The sequence below is a fragment of the Phocoena phocoena genome, chromosome 13, assembly GCF_963924675.1.
Source record: "Phocoena phocoena chromosome 13, mPhoPho1.1, whole genome shotgun sequence".
Taxonomy (NCBI): Eukaryota; Metazoa; Chordata; class Mammalia; order Artiodactyla; family Phocoenidae; genus Phocoena; species Phocoena phocoena.
In genome coordinates, this window is record NC_089231.1 from 69211973 (window position 1) to 69231744 (window position 19772).

The window sequence follows — 19772 nt, forward strand, 5'->3', positions numbered from 1 at the left end:
CTGAGGTGAGGGTGCCAGCATGCTTGGGTGAGGTTGGGTGACCCTCTTCTGGGTCATGGCAGAAGAGGTTAGGAATCCCTCTGGAGCGTCTTTTAAAAGGGCACTTATCTCATTCATGAGGGTTTCACTTGCATGACCTAATCACCTCCCAAAGGCTCCACCTACCAGTACCATCACCTTTGGGAGTTAGGATTTCAACATAGGAATTTTGTGGGGTTAGAAACATGCAGACCATAGCAACCCCACCTTAGAGATTCTGATTTAATTGGTCTGGGGTCTGGGCTTGACATTGGGATTTTTAAAAGCTCCCTCTAAGAGTCTTCCCCAAGGTTCCCCAAGGTTGAGACCCACTAGTTTACAGACTGGCTAAATGTCTCCCTATGTGGCACTGTTGACAGGACCTCCACTGGGAATAGCTCACCTGCCTTGGTTCACTTGTTGCCTGGGTAGACTTTTAGATTGCCAGCACCAAGAATACTGGAGTGGTGGTATAAATACCTAAAGCATTTGATGCATTGTTACGTGCAATAACCTCATTGTGTTCAGGGAGAGAGAGGTTGATTAGGGCCATCTAGATCTTGTTAAATGTCTAAAGGCAGAGTAAGCATCTTTTCCAATCTTTGTGATGATTGCAAAGTTCCCCTTTCTTACTCCTCACACAGCCTGGCCCTCATCTCCGACCACCACTTACTTAAAATCGTGTTTAGGTCTGCAAGTGGATCTCATTATTAGCCACAGAAGTGTTAAAAATAGATACCAGAATTCGAATCCAGCTCCATGGTTTGGCAACAGAGGTTGGCTGTTTGCTTTACATAAGTATTTCATTGAATCCTCACCTTACCCTGTTTCTCAGGTGAGCAAACTGAGGTTCAGAGAAAGTAAGCTATTTGCTGGAGCTGCAATTCGAGTTAGTTCAACAAAGACTTTTGGAGTCTCTGATGTGAGCCAAACATTGAGCTAAGTCCCAGGGCTCCAGAAATGAAGAAGGTAGAGTCATTTGCTTCATGGAGCTCACTGTCTTGAAGGGTAGACAAATGGGCCAGGGCAGCACTGTCCACTAGAAAGATAATGTGAGCCACATACGTAATTTAAATTTTTCTAGTGGCCACATTTTAAAAGGTAAAAAAGGTGAAAATAAATTTATTAACATATTTTGCTTAACTCACGACATAAAACATAGTATCATTTAACATATAATCAGTATGAAAATTAATGACATTAATCAATATGAAAATTGAAATCCTGGGTGTGTTTTACATTACAGCACATCTCAATTTGGACTAGCCATGTTTCAAGTGCTCAGTAGCCACATGTGGCCACTGTATTGGACAGTGTGCAACTAGAGAAACGTCGAGGAAACATCTTTGTTGTTTTGGGGGGAGCAGGGGTTGGGGGAGTTGGTGGTTTATTGCTACCATTTTCCGACTTTAAAAGGTACCTAAAAGCCCCACCTCGAGCTAATAAGTATAATGCTGTATTCCTTATGCTGTATCTTTGCATGCAGTGAAATAATGCAGTATGCATTAGAGACCCTCAGTTGTAAATGCTCTCATATATCAAAATTTTAGCAAAATGCTGATTTCAACCCTTGACAGAGAGTGTTTCCCAAGCTAGCCTAGAGAAGAGTTACCTGTGTCTCCCAGGCCTGGTGACCCACTGGTTCCTCCTGTTGGTAACTAATGTTTTTAATCGGGCTCAACTTTGTAATGATTACAGTTTTATCAAACCTTTTAAGAATCAATCTAAGCAATAGTGTTTCACTTTATTAGAATATTTTTTAAATTGCAGGAGATGTAGATAAGGCTGTCTTTCTGTAATCAAATAATTTGGGATACTAGATCTCTCTCCAGGAAGTTTATCCTGCATGTTAGCATATGAAAAGCTTTGAGAAGTCCTGTATGTTTCACACTCACTTGACCACAGAAGACACATGAGTCTCACGACATCTTTTAGTGTCTTACGGGACACAGCTGTTCCCAAAGCAAGGTTCAGAAAACACAAAATTACTCTTGATTACTTTTGTTACTTTGCCATGACCCTATATTTACATAATGGCAGCCTTTCCCACTAGAAGGGTAAGGCATAGAACCTTTCCTTTTTCAGTCTAAATTTACACAGTGTAGACTAGTGAGTGACTCTTGAGGCCAACAGACCTACTTAGTCAATCTGATTGCTGGAGTCACCTGTTTAGGTGAACTGCTGTAGAGTCTGGGACTTGAAGAGGAACGTGGGACATGGATTGACCTCAAATGCCATGAGAGACTGGAAGTGCTGCCCCAAATGGGCTAGAAACAGTGGAAACCCATAGTTCTCCATGTTCAAGCCCAACTATGGTTACATTTGTGATTTTGATGAATCTGAATGGTATGTCCAGGGTCCAGACCAATAATTAAACAATATCATGATTAGATTGTTTCATTATATTAAAGAAATGCCAGTTCTCTTTTTGGGGAACCATGCTTGTCCTTCACTGGCAACCCCTGGCACTATGTAGTTAGGAACTGTTATCAGGATGGGATGTTCATTACTTCAGACTGAACGGAGGAACTGCTCCGTGCGGCACTCAGTCATTCCACACCTGCTTGGACAGAGAGCCAAACTCATTCTCTCTCTCCACTCCTCTCCAATCCTCTCTAGGAGCAAAGTATTCTCTCTTGTTTCGTCTGTTGCTTTTTACCTCTGGGGTACAATGTCTTTCAGTGATAAAGAATATAGTGACTTTGCCGCTTTCTAATTTCCATTTCCTCAGTTCCTCTAAGGATTGTAGATGGGTATGTGCAGTCTCTAAGCTCCCAGTGTGGCTTTTTTTTTTAACCTAATTTATGCAGATGCCTCATAATAGAAAACTTATCCTTTTGTCTCTTACCCAGTTTTTTGTAATGAGCTGCGCAACATTTTTGTAATTTAATGGATGGGTATGTTTAAAGCATGTGTGAATTAATTATGTACATATTTTTATGCTGAATAAATTTCATTAATCATTTTTTTAAAGTCATTGTTAAGCAAATTAACCTGTTTTATTAATGATTGGTGATAATCCTTTTTTTCAAACAGACCTTTAGGAACTATTACAGATAAACACATCATAAAAAGAAATATGAGTCCTCTTGCTGTAAAGCCTACACAGTATTGATCTGTACTGTTTTCTGTTACCAGAGTTCAAGGTGTAAGAGCATTCTTTATTCTCTTTTTCCCCCATGTAGCAGAGCCTTTGGCGGCATCGGTGGTCGTTCGAGCGAGCACCTAGTGGCTAGGGGGCTTTGTGTGTTGTTTGCGGTGCCTCCGTTCCTACACCTGTTACCCCATATTGTGGTCGTGCCTCCCCCACCAGGTCCTGAGCAGGAACCCATGATCATTGTCTCTCATCCCCAATGCCCACTATGGCACTGCGGTAAATGTTTGCTGAACGAGTGATAATGGCATTTTAGCAAATTATGTCCCAGCCAACAGAGATGAATAAATTATTTTTTACTCTGGAGGCCTCACAGGACCTCATCCTAAGGAGATGAGATAGGAACCAGGTTCATACTAACAGTAACCAGCTGTCTGACTTTGGGTAGGTTGCTCCCCTTTGTACTTCAATTTCTCCATCTGAAAAATGAATGATTAATAACTTTGCATCCCCCCACCCCGAGTAATGCTATAAAGATAAAGGGGAGAGAGAGATGAGAGCACGGTGAGCTTTTTGGAGGCGATATCTGTGTGACACTCAGTCACCGTAATTGCCACTGTTATTGTTTCTCTAGGGTGTGCAGTGTATTCAGTTTACTCCTTTGCAGAGCACAGAAGAGAGCTAGCTGGAGCGGAGGGTTCAGACTGGTGAGACATGGAAGGTGAGGTTGGGTAAGCAGTTTAGAATCCACCCAGTTTAGAATCCATTTTTTCAGTACTGGAGAACCTATGGGACTTTGTCCTAAAGAGTTACCCCCCCACACACTTCCATCCCAAGGTGATGAAGTGAAAGCCTCAGGTAAGTGATCTAGAGATGATTTAGAAGTCACCAGGCATAGATAGTGCCTCCCCAAATCCCACCTTCTCTACCTGTATCTTGCTCACAGAAGCCTTGGTTTATTGCCCAGATGCCATTAAATGCTATCAAATATACTGGCTAAGAGCTTGAACTCCAGAATCAGGCTGCCTGGGTTCAAATCCCAGGTTGCTACTTTCTAGTCATATGACCTTGGGCAAGTTCCTTAGCCTCTCTGTGACTCGTCTGGAACGTGAGGATAATTATAGTACTTAAATCATATGCTCTTGTGAGAATCACACTGACACATGTAAAATGTCTAAAATAGTGCCTGGCACATAGTAAGTCCTCAATAATTTTCACTATTAAAATGGATATTATTATACACTGGGAAATGAGCGAGGCATTATGTACATCATCATTCTGTCATCTAATGATAGATCTGGGACCAGGATTTGGCTAGAGCCCAAGCACATGGAGGATGAGGCCAAATCCCACTGGAGCACAAACTCTGTACTTTATTTATGAGTAAATATTAGATACAGCTTGCTTCGTTTGAAGGTTAAACAGGAAAAAATAGAGATAAATGAAAAGTTGCTACAAAATAAGGGAGAGGCAACAGTCATTCTCAGAAGGTAAGCAGACATTTAAATATTGTTTACCATAGGAACTAGGAGAAAAGTTTACATGAGTTTGGCATCCTTGGTAGATGCAAAAAGACATGAGACGGGAGTAGAAAACTAGAAGAAGAAAGCAGGTTAATATGGAAAAAAGGATCAGGTGAAAAAGAAGATGGGTGATAGAAGGAAGAAGCGCAGGGAACCTAAAAATGTAAAATCTGCAAATAAAAGTAGAACTGTGTGGTGGGAAGCTGAATCAGTGAAGTAGAGAGTGAGCTCTATCAGGATATAGAAGAGAAGAACCAAGAAACAAAGACAAGAATTAGGAGGTGTTAGTATAGGGCCCTGAGGGGTCTTTTTCTCATCTTGCTCCCACATTTCAGTTGACTGGTGTATTGTGAGGTGGCTTCTGTTGCCAAGAGAAGTTTGAACTTGCTGTGTACCTGCCAACTGCCCTTTGGCTCCTGGCCAACACCAGAAAATTTGTTTCTTTTGCCACATCCTTTACCCCCCATTTCAAATGAAACCTCTTGTCCAGTGTGATACCCCCGAAAGCTATAACTGATGTAGTTCTGTCCCAGCACTTCCTAAAAATGGCTTATTTTTGCATTGTTAAAACACTATCAGAAGAGTTACTGAACTTAAGAACAGTTTTTATTCTACAAAGCAGAGCTGTAGAGCGCAACATAATAACTATTTTCATTACCAAGAAACTTGAGAAATGGTTGTCTACATCCTTTAAACCCATATTAAATGACCTAATTTAGAGCATAGACCTAATGGCAGATATCATCATCAAAATTCTTTTATTATTATTTTCCTTTAAAAAGCTGGTTTAATATTAATTATGTTTAAAAATCAGTACATATAGTATGATCTCAATAATATAAATGAAACAATCTACACCACCACAAAAACAGATTGTCAGAAACTATACTAAAATGTTAGCAATGATTATCTCAGACAGTCATGAAGTGAGATAGATAGGTAGGTAGATAGATACATACATAAATAAATAGTTTTTCTGTTTCATATTTTCTACATTGAATATAGTAACAATAATCCATCGGCTAAAAAAGAGGAAATATGATTTACAATGGCTTAAACAAATGAGGACTTATTCTTCTCATAAAACAGCAAGTGTGAGGCACCTGATGTTGGTTCAGAGGCTAAGGGTAACAGGGACTGTTACTCTGCAATTCTCACACTAGTCTCTTATGCCTCATGGTTACACGGTGGCTACTAAAGCTCCAAGCATCATGACCTGTTCAAATCAGGAGAAGCAAAGGATGCCGAGCCAGCTGCTCTGTACCCGTTTATCAGAAAAGCAAAAACTTTCTCTAAAATGCCAGCAGACTTCTGCTTTTGTCTGCTGACCACAGTAGTGTCACTTAACCAACCCTGACTGCAAAGAAGGCTGGGAAAGTGAATATTTAGCTTTCCAGCTCCATATTCAGAGGTAGCAAGGGAGGAGGAGGAAGTGAAAATGAATGTTGGGTGAGCCAAACTTTGTGGTCTGCTAGAAACATTTTTTAATATGTATTATTTTTATAATTGAAAAATATTTTTGAGATTATTATGTTCAATTTTGATTATAGAATCTAAATAATGTAAAAATATGCATACCAAAAAGACAAAAAGAAAGCCATAAAAGCATTAAAGTTGTCTGCTCTGGATCTCGACAGCAGTAGTATTCTGCATTAGTGTTTCTGTATGTGATAGAGGGGGAAAGATTGAGTGGTTCCTCTATTTATATGTACATGGAAGAAGTGTTTGGCTGGAGATAGGAGTGTAGACGGACAGGGGACTGGTCTGGCAGGATAGACAGACAAGGACCCACCCCTTCCTGATGTAGCAGGGTTGAGGTGTGTCAAGAACGAACAGATGTTTTGGGCAGCCCAAGTTTAGGTGATTTCTACAGATTTCTCTGATCCTGTGAGTTTACACCTTGAATAAAGGAGGTAAATGGGGTTTCACATTTAAAGCGGTTCACAAGAGGAATACACGTTTAAATCTTCTGTGATGTGCATGAGTGAGCCAGCCTCAGGAGCCTCTGATTTCCTAAGTAAATTCCTCTCAATTAAACAGAAAGGGGAAAAAAACTGAAAGCAGTAAACGGACTCACAATTTCAATCCCATTCCATGTTTTTGAAATTGCCCTAACCAAAAGCCCATGTTCTAATAGAAAAATGAGCAGAATATATGAATCACTTGTTTTGATAGCATTATGCTTAATCTAGCTAGAACACTTCACACAATCATAGAGTTTGAGTTTTCTATCCAGTGTGAATTTTTAAAATGAAGCTTTTCAGACCCGATTGCCTTGGGAAAGCAGATTTCATAATTTGCTCTCCAGCCTTGCTGGAAAATCCATCTGTCTTTCCAATTGAATTTGCAAAGTGAAGTCATTTTGAAGAGCTGTTCTTTTGGCCAGCTCTTCTGCTCCTCCTCCCTTTTGCTGTTCGTTTCCAGGGCTTCCTGTTGGTCTGGGCAGACCATGCCATCCTCTCGTCCTCTCTGGGCTGACGGAATGATGTGGCCTCAGGAGAAGGGCTTTGTCCTCACTGCAGACTGTACAGTTGAATTCTGTAGCAGTTGCTGCCTCAGACTTTCAGAGGAGCGAAGTAATCCAGGGGAAAAGTGCTGGGTTGGGAGGCTGTGGGCCTGAGCTCAGGTCCTAGCTGTATAACTTAGTGACCACGTGGCCTTTGTGAGTGTCTTCAAAAGCAGGCCCAGCTACCCTGCCTTTGTCCTGGAGTCAAATAAGATAATGGAGGCCTGAAGACTTTGCAAACTGACAAGTGCTGTAAAATGTTAGATTTAATTCTGTCCAATAATTCAGTGAACATTTTTGGAAACAGTGAGTTTTAGGTTATCTGAAGTATATCCATTAGGCAGTTAGATTTATGAGACTAATGTTTAGGAGAGAACTCTGAGCTGGAAGTGCATATTTGGGAGTCACGTAATCAGTTCTTGTTGTCATAGTATTGAATGAGATCACCAAAGAGAATTTTGTATATTATTGTCATTATTACTGCTACTACTATTTTCATTATTTAGGGAAAGGTTCCCCTCTTCCTTGTTAATTATCATAATGAAATTGGGAGGAAGCCCATATATGGTGTCTTTTGATTTATATTCTCAGTGAATTATATTTCACAGGTAAACTGGTAAAGGGAATCAGTCAGTACACCGGATTTTTTTTTGTTTTTGCGGTACGCGGGCCTCTCACTGTTGTGGCCTCTCCCGTTGCGGAGCACAGGCTCCGGACGCACAGGCTCAGCGGCCATGGCTCACGGGCCCAGCTGCTCTGCAGCATGTGGGATCTTCCCGGACCGGGGCACGAACCTGTGTCCCCTGCATCGGCAGGCAGATTCTCAACCACTGCGCCACCAGGGAAGCCAAGTACACCAGATTTTAAAATTAGGGTTTCCAGTTTCTTAGTCTTTTGCTTAAATTATTGGATACCAGCCAAAAGACTTCCTAATTTATTAGTTTTGCTGATTTATTTTAAGAGCTTCAACTATATGACAGTACAGAAGTGAAGTTGTTTTTTTTCAGATTATTAATGAGTGCCAGGGTGTGAAATCACCTCAGCATCCAGTGTTTCTCAATGTAGTCTCTTGGCATTTGGGGATGCAGTGGTTCTTCATTGTGCAGGACTTACCCACATGGTGCAGGCTGTTTGGTACCCCTGGCCTCACCCACAGCCTGGCATGGTGGGCCCCCAGATATTCTGACAACCCAAATTGCCCCTCTACATTTCTAGATGCCCTTGGGGGGCCTCCTCTCCCACATGCACACACTGAGACCCTTAAGGAAATGGGCTCCATTTCTCTCATCACACGCAGAGCTTGGCTCTAATATTCTCAGAGCCCTTGATTTTGTACTCTCCTTAGATGATATGACCTGGTATCAAGTTCCCTTTGGTGTACTCGCTTTGGAAATATGACGGCATCTTAAGGTAAAGTGAACTATATTCTATAGTAAAATAATTTTAGAGGGAGCGGCATATTTTGATTTTGTTATTTATAATATGAAGCGCTATGGTAATTGAGCTGTTTGGAATAATACTGATACCCTAGAAAATGGAGTATCACACCTTGGTATTCACTGGTTTATTTGATCTTCATAATAGCCATCTGAGATAGATGAAAACTTGAGGCCAGGAGAAGTAGTAACGTTCCTAAGAGCATGAAACAGTGAAGTGGTAGAACCAAGAATAGGGAACTTCTAATTCTGGTCGCAATGTCTTTCCATCATAAAGTACTGTCTCTAAGTAACTGGCATTTCTGGGTTATTAAAGCTGGTAGAACAAGACCAGTGAAACAAATTGCAGCAAAGTCAAGAAGTGACAGGCCAGGGGGGTAGGCAGATGACTGAGGTAAAGTCAGCTGAGCATACAGCAGATGTGGAAGGGGTTTTTGATTGCTTCCTTGTTTATAACTTGTTTCATTCCATAAAGGATTTTACTTAACTTATCAAATGATGATACACTAGAAATAGGAAATCAAGAAAATACAAATAAAAGTAGGAAACCAAGATTAAAGAAAAGAGCCTAAACATGCAGCCCATAAAGGCTAAAATATTTAGTTGTTAAACAGTTTCATATTCGAGTCAGAGCTTCCTGGTGACCAAAAGCAAAAACAGAAACACATAATTCTCCTTACCCAAAAGATAGGAGCATAGAATTCCTCAGAGGAAGGAAAACAGAATTCTGAAAGAAATCTCTCAAGAGAGGTTTTATATAAGGGAATTTGGTAACAAAATTTATACCTGTCAAAAAATTTTAACAGCAAAGGTTATAATAGATTTCAGTGCACTTTTTCTACTGTCAAACTTGAATCAAAAACAAATCAACTAATTAGGGCATTAAGATTAAACCTCAATTCACTTAAGCCTATTCTGTGTGAGTCGAAGGTAATTTGGTTCAAGTTTATAGCTTTTAGTGGTCTCACTTGATCCAGGGCTAGAATTTAGAACATCCAGAGGTGTGGATGACCCCAAAACCACTCATGAAATAAATGTCTATTAATAGGTATCTCTCTTCTGACACAGAGTTTTTAGGACAGTTTGAAATTGTATGGTTTGACAAGGCTTGGAGTATTGATATTGGACGGCACATCCATCAGGATGTGTTACGGTCTGGTGCAGTACAACAGCCCACAAGTCTTAGTGGCCCAGAACAACAAAGTGTTGTGTTCATGCACAGCCTACCACAGGTTCATGTAGCCGTCTGGGGCAACTAAGTAATCCAGGCCTGCCGTGGCTCCATCTCCCTACAGCAGTGCTATCTGGAACACACAGCTTCCACAGTCAGTGGGGCAGGGGAGGAGAGTGTGGAATATTGTATTCCAGCCCTTCAATGCTCTGTCTGGAAGTAACATATCACTTCTGCTCACATTTCATGGGACAAAGCAAGACACTTGGCCATGCCTAACTTCTAATGAGTGGGAAAATAGATACCTGGATGTAGAAGAGAACCAGAGAACAGTGATCATTAGTAAAGTCCATCTCAGAATGGGGAGAAAGGCAGGCCAAGCCAAGTGAGTGGGACGAGAAAGTCAGGCATCCAAGGCAGCGTGGGAGTGAGCAACAGGGCAAGGGGGCTGCTTCGTGGCTGGCACAGCGCAGGGTGCACGGGGCAGGGATGGCTGGGCTGGACCTGGATCCGGAAAGCTCGTAAATGCTGTTTTGATTGGCTTGTTCTTCACACTACAGGCCAGAGGAACCCTCAGAAGGTGCTCCAGGGAGGTGGGACCTGTCCAGTGTCTAGAGGCTCAGCTCAAGGGAGGAGCAGAAGCAGCTATCTCTGCATTTCAGTGATTCTACCCCAGGGCTTGAAACAAAAGAAATGTTTGTTTCATATTGAAACTAACTCCCTGTAACATTCTCAGCATTGTTAACTTATGAGGGTGCCTCCCACCTCTTATTGTGAACCAGAATGAAAACCAGGCATACTTTGCCTTTTCCAAACAGTGACTAATGGCCAGGCTTGGCCAGGCAGGCCCAGCATATTTTTCACTCTGCTCTGGGCTTCGCACCAAGTTCCCTCACAGTGGCCTGGTCACAGCCGTTAGGGATGACCGTGCCTAGCACTTCCTACCTCATCATCCATCTCCAGAGCCCCCTCTGCAGCCACCTTCTTTTTAATAGGTTTAATTATTACTTCCCCTACTTCATGGCACAATTAATCTTCCCCACTGCCTCAGGATTTACAGCCGTACAGGCCCAGGGAATTACTGAGCTGTTCACCTGCAGTCTTGGTTTTTAACTATCCGAGGGAAGGTAGGAAGTGGGGCCATGTATGAAGGCAGTGAAGTATTTGTGAGCTCCAGTGGCTCTAGGCTGGCTTCTTGTCGCCTTCACTCAGCCCAGGCCTTTGGGGCGGTGGCAGGAGGGGACTACAGAGGAGCTGCCTCTGTCTCTGTTCACCCTAAGGGAAGCCTTGAGGGCTGGGGATGGAGCAGCTAGTGCCTCTCTCTTTCTCTTTCGACTGCCTTTTATTAAGTTCGGTTATAAGATGAATAAGTTCTGGGGATCTAATGTACAGCATGGTGACTATAGTTAATAATGTTGTATTATAAGAGAGTAGATCTTAAGCATTCTCACCACAAAAAGGCGATGGATGTGTTAATTGACTTGATTGTGGTAATCATTTCACAACGTATATGTATATCAAGTCACATTGTACACATTAAATGTATATAATTTTATTTGTCAATTATACCTCAGTAAAGCTGGGGGGTGGTAGGACAGGTAGTTTCCAGTGACATGTGTTTGTGGGAGGGAACGGTGGCACGTGCAAGGATTTGCTCAGCTTTATTATAGCCACCTCCTCAGGATTGAGACAGAAGGGAAGGGCAGTTGGGATCTGGGACAGAAGTGCCACTGTACTCTCAATGTCACTGAAGACTTCCTAAATTGCTGTTGAAGCAAAAGAAGATAACAGGCTCTTAACTTCACTTACCCTTTGGAGGAACAGGAAGAGCCTGGTGGGTTTGGTAGAAAAAGCAGACAGATGTAAGTAAGATAAATGAGGGCAGAAGAGGCAGATGATGGCCCAAGAGTTCTCTGGAGGTGATGCCCATACTGACAGTTACATCTGCTTCCTCCCCCTACATTCCAGAGTCTCTTAGGGTTTTCTGGTCTCTAATGTATACCTCTCTGCTCTAGAAAAAAATTTAGCCAGCCCATCGGTCTGTTTTTACATAGCTGCCAGAGGGTTGGTTTGCCATGACAGTATACTAATGTTAATAAAGAAGAAGTGGGTATAAAATCATGACCACCTTTCACTAGGAGGCATGCCAGCTTCATTAAGAAGGGGAGCAAGTGAAATAGCATGGACTCCTGAGTCAGACGAGCCAGGCTCCTGTATCAGTCCTGCCACTTTGAGCCATATGGGCCTGATTAAGTTCTTGAACCCTATATTGACCTCGCAAGATTGTTTTGAGGAGTGAATGAGATCATCAAGTAGAGAGCCAGGCACAGGTTCTCAGGAAAAGCTTACCTACCAGGAAAATGCTTGTAGCTGAAATCATATGATAAGCAATTTTGGAATGATCTGACATTTAAAAATATCTATACCTTTGCTGTCTTCCACTGGCAAAAATAATGGAGACTCGTCTCCGGGAACATAAATAGTCACCTGAAAATGACTTAGTTAAGACATCCGGTTGGTTGTATTTATAACAGAGCACTATGCTCTTGTGCCTTTGTAGACATTTGTTTACTAACCAGATCTGTCCCCTCCTCCCCACCCCAAGCTTTGAGATATTTTAAGTACACTGTAGAGAATTCTTATGTGGAAACTTGAGAGAGAGAGAGAGAGGGTCCAGGGAACCTAGAGATGTCCGGAGTTGGAATAATGGGTCCCCAGGAGAAACTGGGGCCCCTTCTGGGGAGGGGGAGGATTGGGAGAAGCAGCTGAGAATATGCAGTGCTGCAGAATATTCTGTGGAGCAGGTTTTCTCAGCTGTTTTTACCATCCCTTCCCACTCTGCCTCTTTGATAGACAAAGTATCACCCTATCTTTTTTTTTGCGGTACGTGGGCCTCTCACTGTTGTGGCCTCTCCCGTTGCAGAGCACAGGCTCCGGACGCGCAGGCTCAGCGGCCATGGCTCACGGGCCTAGCCGCTGCACGGCATGTGGGATCTTCCCGGACCGGGGCACGAACCCGTGTCCCCTGCATCGGCAGGTGGACTCTCAACCACTGCGCCACCAGGGAAGCCCAATATCACCCTATCTTTAAGATGATTTGAAATTAAAGACAAAACTAAATATCATGACAATAAACAAATCAGGGCAAAGGGACAAAGCGCTGTGTTGTTCTGTCTACACATGTCCTCCTCCCAGCCTGGAGAAGGATACGTATGGAGTCTGGTATAGCTGTAGAGGCTGGTGCCCAGCTGGTTTCTTTTTTTCTACTAAGGTCCCGAAGACGAAAAGTAAACTTAAACGTCCATATTGGGACTTACTTATGAGGGAGTTTCCTGATCCAAAAGGAGCTACAGACCTCTCTGCCTATCTCAATTATTTGATTTAACTTTTTATTATGGAAATTTTCAGACACGTACATATACACACAGAGAAAATAGTATAATGAATCCCCTTATGACAACAATCCCCAATTATCAACATTTTGCTAGAATCATTTCATCTATTTTCATAAACACAAACATATACTTACTTTTCCCCTCTGCTGGAGTATTTTTAAAGCAAATAGTAGACACTGCGTTGTTTCATCTGTAAGTAATTCCATAAGTATTCCTAGCAGATGAGAAGTTTTTAAAGTATAGCTACTGTCCTGTGTCACACCTAGTGAGACTAAATACAGTTCCTTTATGTCTTCTGCTTATCTTGAAAGCAGGTGGGCTGGTACAGCTGAAGGTCTGTGGGTCGAGAGTCCTTCTCTCTGCTCTGTTGCTAACTCACTTCCTCTCACTGGGCCAGGGTCATGTCATTTACAAAGTTAGGAGGACTGTTCCAGTTCCCAAAACTTGATATTTCCTTTGAGAATAGCTAGTGATTTGGCTAGAATGTAGCCAAACTCAACCTGTTTAAAAGCAGTGGGAAAGAATAGATGAGCTCTTAAAGCCCCATTTGGATCGTGTACTATTAATAATCAAAATAATAATATTTTAAGTAAATGAGAAGAATGCACGCATCCTTTGTAGAAGTACAATGAGGCCCTACTTTTAGAGAATTTGCAAGAGAAAAGGCTGCCAGAATTCATTGCTAAGATGCTAACTATTCTAGTTTCAGTAGAGTTCTGTTAGGCTTGTCCTGTTCACACCTCCCTTGATCTTTGCTGGTAATGGTTAACAATAGAGGCAAAATGTATTGAGCACTTACTGTGTCCCAGGCACTTGTGCTAGCCTCTCATAAGCATGACTCCTTGGCCCTCACAACAGGTCTTTGCAGTAGCTCTTATTATTCCTATGGCAGTGACCATTCCTGATGCATAGGTGGAGGTTTACTGTGGGGATGGATGTATAAATCCATAAGCATGTGTCGTTTCTCTACATGCCCTGCGAGAACTGGGCTTTGTGAGGATCTTCTGCCCCACTACTCTTCATTTAATTCCCCTCCCTGCAGCACGTTGTCACCTAGCATGCCCTCTGACAGGCCCTCATGTAAGTCTTCATCTGAGTGACAGCCCTGGAAAATCAAGCTGTGGTCTCAAAAGGGAAGGAGGATCTGCAGATTATCTCCTCAGCATGTGCAGTCACTCTCCTGGCAGCTCTCAGGGCTGCTTTTATGTTGCCTCAACAAAGAGAAGAGCTGCCAAGAGTGTGTAATGTTTCGTTCAGAATTCTGCAGGCTGGCAGCGGCTGGGACAGAGCAGACACAAGGGCAGAAGAAAAAATTCCCACCTCAGCCGGCCCATCTCCTCTACCCTTGCCTGTGTCTGGAAGTCTTTGTTTTGAGAATCTTCCTATGCTTTAGAGACCCTTGGAAGTGTCAGCTGAGGGGGAAGGCGGGGGCCAAAGGGAGTGTGTGGGCAAACTGGCTGGGGGTCAGATCATTTTGCTGTAACCAGCAGGCAGTTTCTTTCACAAATCATTGAACCCTGGGTAGCCATTATCATCCCAACTGCTCCCTATTAACTAGCCAGACTCTTGAGGCCCTGAGAGCAAGAGAAATGGAATTACTTTTCCTTTGAACGCTCACTCTCTGAATACCGTTCATACTGTGTTTAGGAAGCATGCGATAGTTAGCAAAGCCTATTGATATACACTACTGTGATTCTCATACCATTTCTTTGAGATGATTATAACCTGGCCTTATTAATAAGAAAACCAAAAACACCAAAAAGTTTTCAATTAAAAAAGAAAAGAAAAGAAAAAAAAGGCTCTGAGACAGAAACTTAGGGTCTCAAAGATACTCAGCTGAATGAGGTGGGAGCCAGGCTTGTAAAACGGGACTTCTGACTTAAAGTTCTGTGCCTTTTCCATTATAGTGTGCCTTCCAGATACTTAGCCAGCTTCCTATAGGATGGAGTACAAGTGGGGAGGATGGGGTGCTAGCCAGGTGACCTGTTTCTTGAGCAGTAGGGTGCATACAAAAAACCTGAGCTTCCTCAGTTTCCTTCTCTGAAGGTCCCACACTGCTTGCTTCCTCTTAACACCACCTTAGCAACCAACCAGTGATCATATTGGCTTAAAAATCATTGCAGTGAAATCCGAAAGCTGTGGGGAAAAAAATCAATGTAAAGGCATTGCTAGGGGGGAAAGTGCTCAGAGGGATGTGTGGGCACTCATGCTGCCCTCCCCAGCTCTGGCTCTGTTCATGACTGCACTCATGGCCGGTCAGGTATTTTGCCCCTTATTTCTCCTTATGCAGAAGCTGAGGAGAGAGGGAATAAATGATTCATTTCCTCTAAGGATACTTGGAAATTTGAAACCTACAAGTTTTTTCTTTAGATAAAAGCCATTTAGGGATACAGGCCACATTCAGGTCTTCAGAACTGAAATGTTTCTGTCACTAAGAGGGCTTCTTTCAGGTGATGCTAAGGTAGTGCCTTTTGGCAGCGTAGAGTTTCTAACCTTGAGACAGGCTCTGAAAACCTGACCTTTCCAGCTAGGATGCCAGTGACATCTCCAGTCCTCAGGAATGTTGCTCTAATTAGAGCAGAGTTTCAAAAATTTGAGTAATTTTTAACCAGGTGTTGTGCATTCATCATAGGAAAACCATTTAAAACACAGATAAGCAAAATTTCACCACTCAAAGATCACTACTGCTACCTTTGTAAAAAATGCATGCTGTATGTATAAGTATAAGCATGTATGTATATACATACATCCTATTAATGTTTTTATTAAGTGTACTGTTTGTGCCCATATAACCCCTTAATATAATTTTTCCCATGTCAGTATATAAACTTCTGTTTCATCTTTTTTTTTTACTTCACCATTTTTAATGGCACCATGTTATTCCGTAATATAGAGTACCACGATTTGCTTATTTTAAACTATGAAATATTTTACTCATAAAAGAAAATACACAGAAGAATTACCATGGTTTGTTTAATCTCTACCACCTTGAGAATTCCCTTCCCTAGAAGCATATAGTAATTTCAGTAACTAATATTTGAATTTCACATTATAGTTTACAATGCACTTGCACATACATTATTTCATTTGATCCTCATTACTATCCTCTAAGGTTGGTATCAAGATTATTATTTTCTTCAATTTATAGATGAACTAAAAAACCTCAAAGAGGCTAAATGATTTATCCAGTGCCCTAAATCGGGTTAATGTCATACAGATGGCTGGACCCAGAGCTCAGCACGACTCCTGGGGCAGGGGAGGAAGTCAGGACCGGAGGAGTGGCCCTGGCATGCTCCTCTCTCTCCCACGCCCCGCTCACTTCAGCTTTTATTATGTGTATTGACATTATTTGTTTCATGACCATCTCCCTTATGACCCTGTGTGCTTTCTGAGGGCAGACACGTGTCTTCATTTCTCTCCCTGTGTGCTGCCCTCCACAAGGCTTAGTACACAATAAATATTCAGTTAATATTTGTTGGGTCAGTGTGTAAGTAAATGAATGAAGGAAGGAAGGAATGAAAGGTGTAGAGATAAGCAAATTGCAGAGGCTGGATTTCGATAGCTTGCTTTCTCAGTGCCTCTATTTTCAGTTCAGACATTTTAGCAACCCATCTTGGTGTTTTTGAGTTCTTATACTTCTGCAGGTTTTGGTCACCAGTGCAAAGTTCACACGTTGATGCACAGAAAAGCATGTTCAAAACCAAGGGCGAAGAGAAACCTGTTTGCATACTAGATCCCTCCGCCTTTTCCGTGCCTCCCCATCCCAGCCCCAACTGAAATGAACCAGGCTGTCCTTAAAGGCGCTTCCCAAATTACTTTTATTATATCCCTCGTTTGGAACTACTTTATATTTATGATATTTATGATATATCTCATTTTGAACTGCTTGTAAAAACAACAGCTTAGCTTAGCAGCTATAGCATAGTTTATGAGGGCTGTTTGAAGTGCTGTTATTGTTGACTGTAAAAGCTAGATAGCAGAATTACAAGAAATTCTGGAACAAAAATCATTCAAAGCCTATCACCTAACAAGGCAACTGTTTTTATTTTTGCATAATACCCTCGAGGTCTTGTCCATGTGCACAGATTCATTTTCCTAGTCATTGTGAGGGAGCGTGCAGCATTGTTTTCTGCTTTTTCCACTTAACATTATTGCAAGAACTCTTTTTTTCCCCATTTTTCTGCATAGACTTCGTAATTATCTTTTTAATGACTGTATAATCCCTTGTTGAGTTGATATACCAAAATGTACTTATAAAATCCCCAAGTTGTTTGCCATTGAAGATGTTTCTGATTTTCCGCTCATCTGTAATGGTGCAGTGAAGATTGTTATGCATACAGCTTTTGCATTTGTTGTATGATTGCCTTAGAAGACATTCCCCTGAGCAGGATTGCAGGGTCTGAGCAGCACTGTGTGTGGTTCTCGCCATGCTGCTCCTCCAAAGGCTGTTCCCGTTTGTGTCCAGCAGTTGATGTGTTTACCAGCTTCAGGGCCACCCCATCCGTATAGGGTACTGTTTAAATTTTTTGTTTGCTAATTTAGTAGAAGTAAAGTGGTACTTCAGGGTTGCTTTATTTTGCATTTCTTTGATTATTAAAAGAAATTAACACTTTCCCCTGTGGTTACTCTGTATTTCCTTGGATGTGAGTTGTCTGCTCACTTTTACTATTTTTGCCTATTTCAGTAAATTGGGGTCTTGATTTTTTTTTTAAATGAAACAAGTGAAATCTTTATACACGATAGCTATTGAATTTTTTTTGTATAATTCATATACTTTCCAGTATTGTGTTTGGCTTTTAATTTTAGATATATATTTATAGTATAAAACTTATTATTTTTGTAACCAAATCTGTCAGTTTTTTTTTTTTTATTCCTGTTGCTTTGAAGCTTAGAAAGCTATCCCCCCTCTGGAGAGCTGATAAATATTTAATTCTACCTTCTGTTATTTTAAATTCTTTAATTCATCTGGATTGTATTTGAGTATAAATCGAGTTGCAAATTACATTTTTTCTATATTGCTAATCAGTCATTTCAACCCTGTTCTATTGTTTTATTCCCTTTCTCAGGAATCATACACCAGATGAAAGGTGATTATGATACCGCACTGAAACTCCACAAGACCCACCTGTGCATCGCCCAGGAGCTGAGTGATTACGCCGCCCAGGGCCGTGCCTACGGGAATATGGGCAATGCCTACAATGCTCTGGGCATGTACGACCAGGCTGTTAAGTACCACCGGCAGGAGCTGCAGATCTCCATGGAAGTGAATGACCGTGCCTCACAGGCATCCACACACGGGAACCTTGCCGTGGCCTACCAGGCCCTGGGTGCCCACGACCGGGCCCTGCAGCACTATCAGAACCACCTGAACATCGCTCGGGAGCTGCGTGACATCCAGAGCGAGGCCCGGGCCCTCAGCAACCTGGGCAACTTCCACTGCTCTCGAGGGGAGTACGTCCAGGCCGCCCCCTATTACGAACAGTACCTCCGGCTTGCTCCCGAGCTTCAAGACATGGAAGGAGAAGGGAAGGTCTGCCACAATCTTGGCTACGCCCATTACTGCCTTGGAAATTACCAGGAGGCGGTGAAGTACTATGAGCAGGATCTGGCCCTGGCCAAAGACCTTCATGACAAATTGAGCCAAGCAAAAGCCTACTGCAACTTGGGCTTAGCATTCAAGGCTCTGCTGAATTTTAACAAAGCCGAAGAGTGTCAGAAGTACTTACTGTCCCTAGCCCAGTCCCTGAATAATTCCCAGGCTAAATTTCGAGCCCTGGGGAACCTGGGCGATATATTCATCTGTAAAAAAGATATCAGTGGTGCAATAAAATTCTATGAGCAGCAGCTGGGCTTGGCTCACCATGTAAAGGACAGAAGACTGGAGGCCAGTGCATATGCAGCCCTGGGCACTGCATACCGAATGATCCAGAAACACGACAAGGCCTTGGGTTATCACACGCAGGAACTGGAGGTATATCAGGAGCTGAGCGACTTGCCGGGAGAGTGCAGAGCTCATGGGCACCTGGCAGCCGTCTACATGGCCCTTGGGAAATACACGATGGCATTCAAGTGTTATGAAGAGCAGCTGGATCTAGGGCAGAAGCTGAAAGATCCGAGTCTAGAAGCTCAGGTCTATGGCAACATGGGCATCACAAAGATGAACATGAATGTGATGGAAGAAGCCATCGGCTACTTCGAGCAGCAGCTGGCCATGCTGCAGCAGCTGAATGGAAATGAGTCTGTGCTCGACAGGGGCCGGGCCTATGGCAACCTGGGGGATTGCTATGAGGCCCTGGGTGACTATGAGGAAGCTATAAAGTACTATGAACAATATTTATCTGTTGCCCAGAGTCTAAATCGCATGCAAGACCAAGCCAAGGCTTACCGGGGCCTGGGAAATGGACACAGGTAAAAATGACAGAGGACAAATGTGGTTGATAAACCTGCACAAAGAGCAGTTGTGAAAGTAATGGCCACTTACTGTCTGCATGGCAGCTTATTGACTACAGATCATTTCCATGCATACCTCATTTTGTTCCTCCAATAATTCTGTGAAATTAGCAGGGTATATTTTTACCCTTATGTTATATAGGAAGAAACTAAGGCCCAGAGTTTATGTCCAAGATTAC

The 19772-nt window shown here is 42.4% G+C and overlaps 1 protein-coding gene across 1 annotated transcript in view; it reads left to right on the plus strand.

Annotated features, from left to right (window-relative positions):
• TTC28 (tetratricopeptide repeat domain 28) overlaps nucleotides 1-19772 on the plus strand; it is a 576727-nt gene that overhangs the window by 454425 nt on the left and 102530 nt on the right. Inside the window, exon 8 of the mRNA XM_065889510.1 lies at nucleotides 18210-19551. Coding sequence (XP_065745582.1) covers nucleotides 18210-19551 — 1342 coding nt within the window. The remainder of the gene's footprint in view (nucleotides 1-18209; nucleotides 19552-19772) is intronic.